Source organism: Copadichromis virginalis, linkage group LG11 (genome assembly GCF_057382275.1).
Source record: "Copadichromis virginalis isolate Kocher_CV1m ecotype Utaka linkage group LG11, C_Virginalis_male_GT1.1, whole genome shotgun sequence".
In the NCBI taxonomy this organism is placed as follows: domain Eukaryota; kingdom Metazoa; phylum Chordata; class Actinopteri; order Cichliformes; family Cichlidae; genus Copadichromis; species Copadichromis virginalis.
Window position 1 is genome coordinate 23,828,926 of NC_140628.1, and position 9,983 is coordinate 23,838,908.

The following is a 9,983-nucleotide window of genomic DNA, read 5'->3' on the forward strand; positions in this document are numbered from 1 at the left end:
CCATTGTCCACAGCCTCACACTCCCTTCCCCCGGCTCGCCTTGTTTCGGGAGAGCATCCTGCTGCTGTCATGTATCCAGGTGTGCCGACTGTTACAGGTAAAGAAGACGGCCCAGTGCAGACTTGCTCAGTCTTAGCAGGTCCCATCATGCATGCGTTATTCTGCTTTGTGCCATCTTTTGTTTTACTTGCATGATGAAACACAAACAGTGTAGATTTTTGTGAGGTAGCATCGTCATGTCAATGCCTTCTACGTCTTGCAGTAACTGTGGGAAAAAGGGACAGTGTTCCTTTATTTGCTCTCCCTGCCTCTCTGTATCCCTCCTCCCTCCCATCACTTGGGCGTTGCCTAGATGACTATAAAGTGTTGAATAAACTTTCAGTCAGCCCACGTCTAACTCCACTTAAGCTCTGCCACAGTTTCTGCATCCTCGTGATCCGGTAAGGCTATTAAAACTTATTTAAAAAGTTAGAAAGTTGTTTGTTTGTTTTTTCCTTTTTCCATTGAATGTTACGTTGGGTGGGCTGAGGTGCTGTTGGTGCATTACGTAGGGTTTTCCTCCTTTGCTATGCCAGGAATGGGTGTCTCCAAAAACGTTAGGCCTATTTCTCTCTAGTCTATCTTTACTGTGTGTCTGCGGGCCTAGTTTTTTCTTTTTCTGAAACTGAAAAGTTTATAAAGAGAGGGGAGGTAGAACCCATATACGGATTTTGGGTTTGGGGCCAGAAGGTGATTTGTGCCAGAAGAATTTGCTTTGAGTGCCAGTAAAAACCAACACCCACATCCTCTTCAAACAATGTGCTGTAACCTAATGCTTGGCTGCATTTTTCACTCATTTTTCTCCAGTGTGAATGTAACAAGCCAACAGTAAAAGTAAAAAAAAAAAACCCTGTTATATTTATGTCCATTCCTGCCTTTTGTCCTTTCAGCACTCATTTCTGCAACCATGACTGACTTGGAGAAATCCATGGATTCCATGATAACCGTGTTCAACAAGTATGCCCATGATGGCAAACACGGAAAGGCCTTAACCAAGAAAGAACTAAGAAAACTAATTGAGGCTGAGCTTCCCAACTTTCTGAAAGTAAGGATCTTTCTTGCTATCATACCTGATCTCTATCCTCAGTGTGAATCATTGTCCATATTTAAGTTAAAAATGTTATTGCTCATGCGCTTTGCACCCTGAACTCGTCTCTTGTTACATCTGTTTCAGACCCAGAAGAATGCCAACTCCGTGGACCATATCATGAAGGATCTGGACCAGAACAAAGATGATGTCTTGGACTTTGAAGAATTTATGCCATTCATCGCCGGCCTCACAATGGCCTGTGAAAAATATTGCTCCATGTCTGCTAAAAAGAAGTGAAAGAACTGATGTGCAAATACACTGTAAGAGAAAATAATGCTTGTCTTTTTTTTCTTTCTTTTTTGTAACAGATAAAGTTGATTGTGTTGCACAACTGTGTGCCGGATTTACAAGTAAAAACTGCTTTTGACAAAATTTCCCCGACTGTGTGTCTGGCTACTTTGTTGTAAATTTTATTCAAAAACATTGGGTATGCTAGAGTTTTAGTTACTATCTGATAGCTGACTTCTGCAACACATTTAAAACTAGAAGCTGGATTTGAAAGTAGTGAGAGTATTCATGAATTAATATCTAATGTGCATCATTTCACTTCTCATCGAAAGTTCAACTGAGGCAGCAGTTTCTACACAGCGTGAGGGGGTAACTGCTTCGATACGGGAACGTGTCAGGATCAGATGTTTGTGCTAAAAAGCCTGAAGTGTGGTGCAGCACACATGCCTGTGAGGCGTGAGCTCATGATTTATTTAGGGTGGGTCAAATAAGTAACATTTTTGGAGATGGTGGAGTTTCGCTCACAGAACTCCTCCAGATGAGATACAAACTGCACTTTTTGAACTTGGTGCAGATCCATCTGGTAAACATTAACTACTTGGCTCATTACAAGTTTGGAATTCCACCTTTAAACTGACTGAACTCCAGTTCAGTAAAAATACAAATATATTGTGCACACAGGCATACACACTAAGTGAACGTTAACATGCTCATTACACTGTGAAGGATCTCTCTTACTGCAAACATATCAGACCACCCTTGGCCTTTGCAGTGTTTTCAGTCTGCCAACTACACACACATCAATATGTTCTGTGTGCTTCACAGTGTAATACAGTAATGCCCTTTTGAGAGTTCATTTTAAAATTATTTTATTTGTTTTGAAGTCCTTAAACAGTCTCGCCCTGCCCTATCTCTCTGGGCTGCTGCACTCGGACTCCCCTTCCCGCTTGTTCACTTGAGCTTACCAGCTGCTCCTGGATGTGCCGAGGACACAGAAAAGGCTGTACATCACTAAATCAACTCTTAAGATCCACCTTTTCTGCTCAGCTTGTGACCCAGGTTGACTTTATTATTCTAATCTTATTCTTATCTTATTGTTTTTACTCAGATTTGCCTTTCTGTTATGCATATTTATTCATGCTTTTAATTTGCTTGTATTTTATTTAATATATATTTAATACTCAAGTTGACTTGATACTGACTGTATGACATGGCCAGCCAACTTTGCTGAAGCCAGCATGTAGTGCATGCAGCACAGAGGTGCAGATTCCCCAAGGACACACAGAGTTCAATTTTTAAGGCACAGGGTTACAGAGTTAAGGTGCACAACAGTTGTTTTTCCCCACACAGGTCAATGTAGCATAAGTGAACTTTAAATAATCTTGAGGAGATTGAGGTAAATAAAGTTAACTGAGAAATGTTAACTCCAGTGTATAACTCATATTTATGCTCGTTCTTTTTTTCAGAAATCATTTGCACATCTTCTTTTTTGTTTGTTTGTTTGTTTGTTTGTTTGTTTTTTGCAAGGGGTTCTTCTTCTATTCTTGAACTTAAAAAAAAGACAGATCATGATTTTATATTAAATGAAGCCACCAAGGAATATAAAAAGAAGTCCAACTCTGGATTGTAAGGTGGCGAAAGATTTACCCTCAGGCCCCCCCTCGATTCATAGATGGTCTTTCCCTTTTCACATATCATTATGCAAACGTACTGTTTATAAGATTGGGGAAACCTGCAGTCAAGTTTCGCCACTCTTATAAACAACAGTCAGCCTTCGACTGAAGAAGTCACTTGGATGATTGACGAAATGTTTCTCCCTCTGAAAACGCTGCGTCCATATGAACAGAATCAAACTTTGGGGATTTACTTACCTGGATTCTTCATGCATCAAGAAGAGGATGGATGGGTGAAAAGTTTGGAAATCTGTGAGTAAAAATGAATTTTAAAAAAACACACACACTAAAATGGTCATGTGATTTGTTGTAATGCTATGATACAAGATGTAACTCTTTCTATATCAAGACATTTTTTGTAGCCACACAGTGTCGAGTCCATGCTTTACTGAACTGAAATGAGTCAGGTGACTGCTGCATCCTGTTTGATTTATTGCTTTTGAAATCTGACACATTTTGGGATAAATAAAAAATGAAACGCACTGGAATTGACTGGTGGAAAGTTTTGATTTGACATATTTTGATTTGACCAGAAGATGGTGCTACAGTGTTTGGAATGAAGACAGGCAGCGATGCAGGCGACAGAGGATGTGCGTGTAACTTTTAGGCCGTGCATGGCTCCATTTAAACAGCAATGTTTAAACCAACCATAATGAATAAATACATTTACATTTAAGAAGTCCTGAAACACTGTGTAGTCTAAACTTCAGGACTGCCAGACAATGAAAAAAGAAGCAAGCCTCGAGGAAAACAGTGTTAAGCGACATCAATTTAATATACAAATTTTGGATTTTATATTTGATTTAATAAGTGTGCTTGGCCGATATATAAAAAAGGTTAATAACAGTGTTTCATGCATTTCATTGATGCATGCACTAAATAATAAATACAGTCACAGCACTGCTGCGTCAGTGTTTTGCTATTGCTTGCTCATCATGTTGGTAAAACAAAATTGGAACAATTTCAAATTCAGTTCTATCCCTACCTGCCGAAACATTCCTGAAAGCCAATTAGAGAGAGCTGGTTCACTCAGTGATTCTTCTCTTGGTTTTTCTATCCCTCTTTCCATCCTCAATTAAGAAGAAGCCCTGTTTTCAGCTCTGAGTTGATGTATTAGGGCAGATGTAGTTGCATTCGGAGGATAGTGGATGTTTGGAAGTACATGGAGTTGAAAAGGAGCACACACGAGAACAGAAAAGGCATGAAAAAGATGAGATAAAACTATTCTTTTGCTCAGATCTGATCACTTTGCCCCATTGAACCCTTAATAACCTCTTTACCTTTGGCTGTAGATGCTGTAAGTGGGAAGAATGACTATATGAAAAAAAGTCTAACCTTTAAAACTCAGGAAGTTACTAGAAGCAAAGATGGATCAGAGTTATACCTGGATTGACCCAAGGAGGTCTGGTACTGCTGCTCTTTGTCAATACAACTGGATTTAACTGACTAGATTAAACTGATGACTGAAAAAAATTGCTTTGAACTGATAGCTATGCACACGCTTTATCAGGTCTCTGTCCATGTTTTTTCATTAATGGAAAATAGACTCTTTCTTATTTAGCACTTTATGCAACATGCCTCATGAGAGCAACCTGGAGTTAATATCTTGCCCAAGGGTATTTGGCATGCAGTCTGGAGCAGCCAGGAATTGAACCACCAACCTTCAATTTGGTGTGAGCAGTGATCACCTGCTCTACCTCTACTTGAGCTACATAAAAGATGAAAAAAAATATCTGAGAAGAAAGATGACTATGATCAGTTACAGTGGGGGATGTACAGCATACATCATTAAGAATGATTTTTTTTCACATGTAAACTAAATGAAGTGTTTTCTTGTGTTTTACCTTTACAGTAATCTAAAAGTAAAATATAAACTTGAAGTAGAAAAAAATGACATAAGGCAATAATACACAATTGCTCCTCTTGCTATTGTGTATTGAGGTAAAGCGAAAGACCTGTAACAGTTATATAAGAACTAGTGTTGAAAAAGAGATAAACATGATTCACATAATGCAGCTGCTTAAGGTTTAAACTATCTATTGCAGAAAAAAATGTGATGATTAGAAGGTTGAGTGATGAGCTGTGACACTTTGATGTGCATGTACATTATTTGCTAGTGTTGACACATAACACCAAACCAGAATGCAGAGGAACCTGTCCCTCACACCAATTATTTTGAGGAAAACTCTAACACACTTTTTTTTGTTTCAAGCTCCAATTAATTCCAATGTTGTTGCAAGTTCTAGCAAACGTGGCTTGTTGCTTTTCTGGACAGTACACACTCTACTAACAGAAAGCATTTTCACTCCAACCATCAGCTCGTAATGTTACTCACTAACTTAAATAAGTTATTTACATAACTATATAGACTGTTCGCTGTGGCCATTAAAAAAGTGGTCATACGGATCCTGTTTGGTTAACGATCCTTAAAATATTTCTTACTGGCTGTCAGATGCCTTTTATTCAAGACTGGTGTTGCTCTTACAGATGATTAATTGATGGAGTGCTGATGAGATGGCCATGCATCTCGTCTTTGTAGAGGACTTCTGGAGCTCTGCTAGAGAGAGCTTTGTGTTCCTGGTCACCCCAGTGGCAAAGGCTTCTCTCAATCACTAATTCCTTTTGAACAGCAAACTACAGTGCTGTGCAAAACTCTTGATTTTTCAATCATTTTCAGTCCAATACTTGTACCTGAGCATTTTCACACCATTGTTTCCTGTTTGTATGTTTGTTAAGTCCCTTAACATTGACCGTTGAATCATTCAAGCATAAAAAAAACTAACCAGTGTTGTGTCTACACATAACAGAACACAAGAACAAAATCTAAATTATTGGAATCAAGGACAAAAGAAGACATGACAGGCCTAAAAAAAGAGTTCATGAATGTATGAGAAGGTCATGTTCTTAAGAAACGGGAAAAAAATCTTGCAAAGAACTGACACAGGAGCCAAGAAAAATACACCTGGACCATGAGTTGAGACATCTATTGTTCACTGAAGCCTCATCAGAAATGGTCTAAGTAGAGGGGCAGGTGTCAAGGAGCCTTTATTAAAAAAGGGAAACGGGAAAAAAAGACCGAGGTGTGCCAAATTACACAGGCACTGGACTGAAAATCAGCAGCAACAAGTCTTATAGAGTGGTTAATTGAAATTGAAGTTTTTGGTTCAAATTGCCGTCACATATGTATGGAGGAGGTCAGGAGAGAGGTGCAACAGTGAGTGTTTACAGCCATATACAAAACACGGTAGAGGCTATGGAACACTCAAAGTGCCAACATCACCATTGTTGAAGCAGTGTGGGATCCTCCTGACAGAGAACACAACAAAAGGCAGCCAAGATCCAAAGAAGAGCTTTGAATGTCCTTTAAGAAGCCTGGAGAAATATTCCTGAAGACTACTTACAGACATTACAAGCTCTGAAGCTCAATAAAATTTCTCCCTTTTTGCTTTGTACACTATAATCCCATGTATGTTTGCAAGTTTCAATAAATTGCTGCACCTAGTTTACATTTTCCTAGCAAAGTATTTTTTAAAATGAGGGGTGGCTCAAACCTTTGCACAATACTTTAAGAGTTCTGCAGGTCAGAATCACTGAGGCCAGTGTGTTTTCTGAAAAAAGCATTAGAAATGATTTAATGCCTTTGCTGTAATCATTTTAACTGCAGGGGTCTATAAAGAGTATCTGCACCTTCTGGCTTGGTTATTGAAAAAAGGTCTGCATCCTATTTCTCTTTTACTCGCTGACATAGTTTCACTTTATCATTTTGGGTCATTAAATGTGGACTGATGTGAAAATGCAGATTTTTTTATATTAAATCTATAAAAAAAAATCACAAAAAAACCAAAACGAAGCAGTCTGAATGTTACACAAAGGGTATTTTATACAGCCACCATTAAAACAGTAACTCCCATCACAGTATGGTTAAACAAACATGAAAAAAAGAATTTAAAGTTATGTATATTTAATAAGAAACTTTCAAAAGAAACAGAGTCTTCATGCTCATGGTACGAATTCACCACCGAAAAGGTTCACGGCCTCTGTAGCAGTGAAACCGTAATGCATATGCCTGCCAGCAGAGTGTGGAAAGATAAAGTTTTTTTTGTAATTAACACCACATGATACTTCATCTCCATTCTCTTTTCCTCCCCTGCGACGGGAAACTGATAGTATTCAATAAGTGAAAGTAATATGACCTAAGTGAAGAGAGTGAACTGACCTATAAAGGCGACTTGGCAGGGGGGCAAGAGAGAAGAAGAAAATGCTGCCTTTCTGATGCCTTGGAACAGAGGAGTGGAAAATGAAGAGTGAGTTACATAACGCATGGACTGAGGTGACTTTCATGAGGAACAAACATGTTCAAGCACACAGGGAAGCCGTTCACTCTGACATAAATCTGAGTTTTAACTGCAGCTGCTTTTATTTAGTCTGAATAAGTAGTGAGAGTATTAAAGTAGGACGATCACAGACACCTTTAGTGAGACTGAGCAGTGTGAAGCATTGGTTTTATGGTCACGTCACTGCACTTATTTGCAAAGCTTCCTGAACGCGGTAAAAAAAAAAAAAGAAAAAACTAAATACATGCCTTTGAGCGTAGGCCATTAGCAACCACACACACACACATGCAGTGTGGAGATTGCACCAACTGACTGTAACTTTCCATTTAGTCTGGCTTTCTATTTTTTTTCCAGAGGGTCAGCTCCAGCCGAGCTGCTTTTTGGTGAAAATATTCCTGCTTTACTCGTTTTAATTTGTGTACCAGATCTGCACATAACACTAATGTAAGGACAACGAGTCCAGCTACTTTTTCTGCACATAAACATTAATGTCCTCCTTATTTTACAGCACTGTGTAGCAGAGACAGATCCGGTACAGCTCTAATGGGTGGAGTCAGGCACATGTCAGGAGCATGAATCACTGCTGGTTTGTGTGGTTGCCTACATGCCATCGTGTATGTTTGTGTGCATGTGTGAGTCATACAGTGTGTGGGTGTACCCTTTAAGAGGAGGCTTTCCCTCTCAGTTTGACAACAGTCTCTCCTAGGACCAAGCTGGTGACACAGACGCGATCTCTCTTCACCTAGGGCTCTAAGGTGAGTAGTGATGGGAAGCGGGGTGTGAGGGGAGCGAGTTTTGAGGAAGGAAATAAAAGGAAATGGTTGCATTCGGTCTAGATACAGAGCGTTATTCTTGAATGATACAACGAAAAAGACAGATTGAAGAAGCACCGTTAAGGTTGATCTAATATGGGAAAAGTATTCGCTACAACTTTAATAAGTAGCTCTGAGGATTTTTTTTAACGGTGACACAGTTGACGTTTCTTCCATTTGTGTGTGCAAACATTAAACTTATACTGCATGCAGTTTTTAATGCCATTCTGTTTTTACGTGTAGGTTCAACCATGGCACGGCTCGACCAGGTCATTCCAAACATTGTGGATATATTTATGCAGTATGCTGATGATGGTGAAGGCAAAAAATGCCAGCTAAACAAAGAAGAGCTCCAGAAAATGTTGGAGGAACAAATTCAAAGCCCCGATCTGAAGGTAAACAACTGAACTTCATTTGTATGCGACATCTATTAATAGAGGAATACAAAGCTTTTCTGTTCATGAGCTTCATTGTGTTAACTGTATGAATGTATTCTACAGGATCAAATTAATGCAGGTGATATTGAGGAAGCCATGCAGTTGCTGGACAAAAACCATGATGGCGAGGTCAACTTCCGTGAATTTTGCCGGTGTATTTGTGTCCTTGCCAAATGCTACTACCAGAAAAAGAGAGGCAGGGGTGGGAAGAGAGGCAAGGGGAAAGATGACAAAGACGAGTGCGATCAAGAAGACTGAGGCAGCTACAAATATTAATGTTCATTTTGTAGCGTTATGTTTAAAAACGTCTGGTGCATGTGATGGATACAGTACATGTATATCTGCAGGCTACTGGGTTTTGACCATTGAGCTTTCTCTGTGTTTAAGTGTGCATAATTTCCAGATTTGTCATCATCATCTGTATAAACTTGATTTCAAAAACATTCCATCGCATACTGAAAATAAATAAAACCTATTAAGTCTAAACTGGCCTTATTCATCTATGCATGCAATTACCTCATGTGTTGTGTCTGGGTGTTCAGTGTCATTGCAGGAAAGCATTGGCTCATCACACTTTAAACAGATATCCCTCACTTTGTTCTTCAGTCACATGTCACTGTCAGTCCTCCTACAGAGGATGTCTTATTAATTCAGAGTTAAAGCTTCATCTAATATATAATTTCTATGCTATAAATGAGGGAAATGAAAATGTTTGTCTGTATTCTTCTTTTTTTATGTATTTGTTTCAAAACAGCTGTATTAAACCATGAATGTGTCATGACATCAGACATCGCGAAGAATGATCAGAATTTAAATCCCAAATTTTTACCTTCATCTTGATGAACAAAATTTCTTAGTACTAGTATTTACTATAAACAGAGAAAGTGAAATTGGGGGGGCTATTTTTATGCTATTTCTCAATAGATTAATCCGTAAAGTATTTGACAGAGCTGCATCTCTTTTACCCTGTCATACATTAAGTTAAGTTACAAGTCTGAAAAGCTCTCGTGAGAAAGCTGCACAGTGAAAACAGGTTAAGCAGGACTCCTGTGTTCAAAAGCCTCACCCAATATAACTGACAACAGGAGTGGGATATCAAACGTCCACGGTAAGCAGAAATATTTTAGTCACTGAAATAAAGTTTATTTAATCTATCCATTCCCCCTGTTTGCTGCCAGGTGGAGCAAGTGTACTGCATATGTTTGATAGATACAAGCATCCACCACCACTTTTAGTCATGCAAGCAACATCAAAGTTAAAACATGCATTAATTTCTGGATCAATTTAAGCCTCCAGATATCGAATACTTAACATACCCATGGATTATCCAGTTTACTGTATAAGTGATCCCAGACACCTGACTGTAACTG

General features: G+C 38.9%; 2 protein-coding genes across 3 annotated transcripts; both read left to right on the forward strand.

The window, feature by feature from the left end:
* Nucleotides 1-329: 329 nt before the first annotated feature.
* On the forward strand, nucleotides 330-1,505 carry s100a10b (S100 calcium binding protein A10b). Of its 2 annotated transcripts, none has more exons than XM_085473904.1 (3): nucleotides 330-440; nucleotides 930-1,084; nucleotides 1,220-1,505. In XM_085473904.1, exons 2-3 carry the CDS (start codon nucleotides 947-949, stop codon nucleotides 1,364-1,366), a joined length of 285 nt encoding a protein of 94 aa, XP_085330030.1. In that variant the 5' UTR covers nucleotides 330-440; nucleotides 930-946; the 3' UTR covers nucleotides 1,367-1,505. The 2 variants fall into 2 exon arrangements, with proteins under 2 accessions (XP_085330030.1, XP_085330029.1); XM_085473903.1 differs by having other exon boundaries at nucleotides 335-440; nucleotides 1,214-1,505.
* Nucleotides 1,506-7,956: 6,451 nt separating this feature from the next.
* Nucleotides 7,957-9,117, forward strand: s100w (S100 calcium binding protein W). The gene is made up of 3 exons (XM_085472692.1): nucleotides 7,957-8,119; nucleotides 8,420-8,571; nucleotides 8,677-9,117. The coding sequence occupies exons 2-3, from the start codon at nucleotides 8,428-8,430 to the stop codon at nucleotides 8,869-8,871; spliced, it is 339 nt and encodes a 112-aa protein (XP_085328818.1). The 5' UTR covers nucleotides 7,957-8,119; nucleotides 8,420-8,427; the 3' UTR covers nucleotides 8,872-9,117.
* The last annotated feature ends 866 nt before the right edge of the window (nucleotides 9,118-9,983 follow it).

Bases quoted from the DNA above. Each gene is read 5' to 3' on its own strand.
- s100w (XM_085472692.1), top strand. From the start codon at position 8,428: ATGGCACGGCTCGACCAGGTCATTCCAAACATTGTGGATATATTTATG. The intron at 8,572-8,676 runs GTAAACAACTGA...TGTATTCTACAG, and splicing joins TTCAAAGCCCCGATCTGAAG to GATCAAATTAATGCAGGTGA.
- s100a10b (XM_085473903.1), top strand. From the start codon at position 947: ATGACTGACTTGGAGAAATCCATGGATTCCATGATAACCGTGTTCAAC. The intron at 1,085-1,213 runs GTAAGGATCTTT...CATCTGTTTCAG, and splicing joins AGCTTCCCAACTTTCTGAAA to ACCCAGAAGAATGCCAACTC.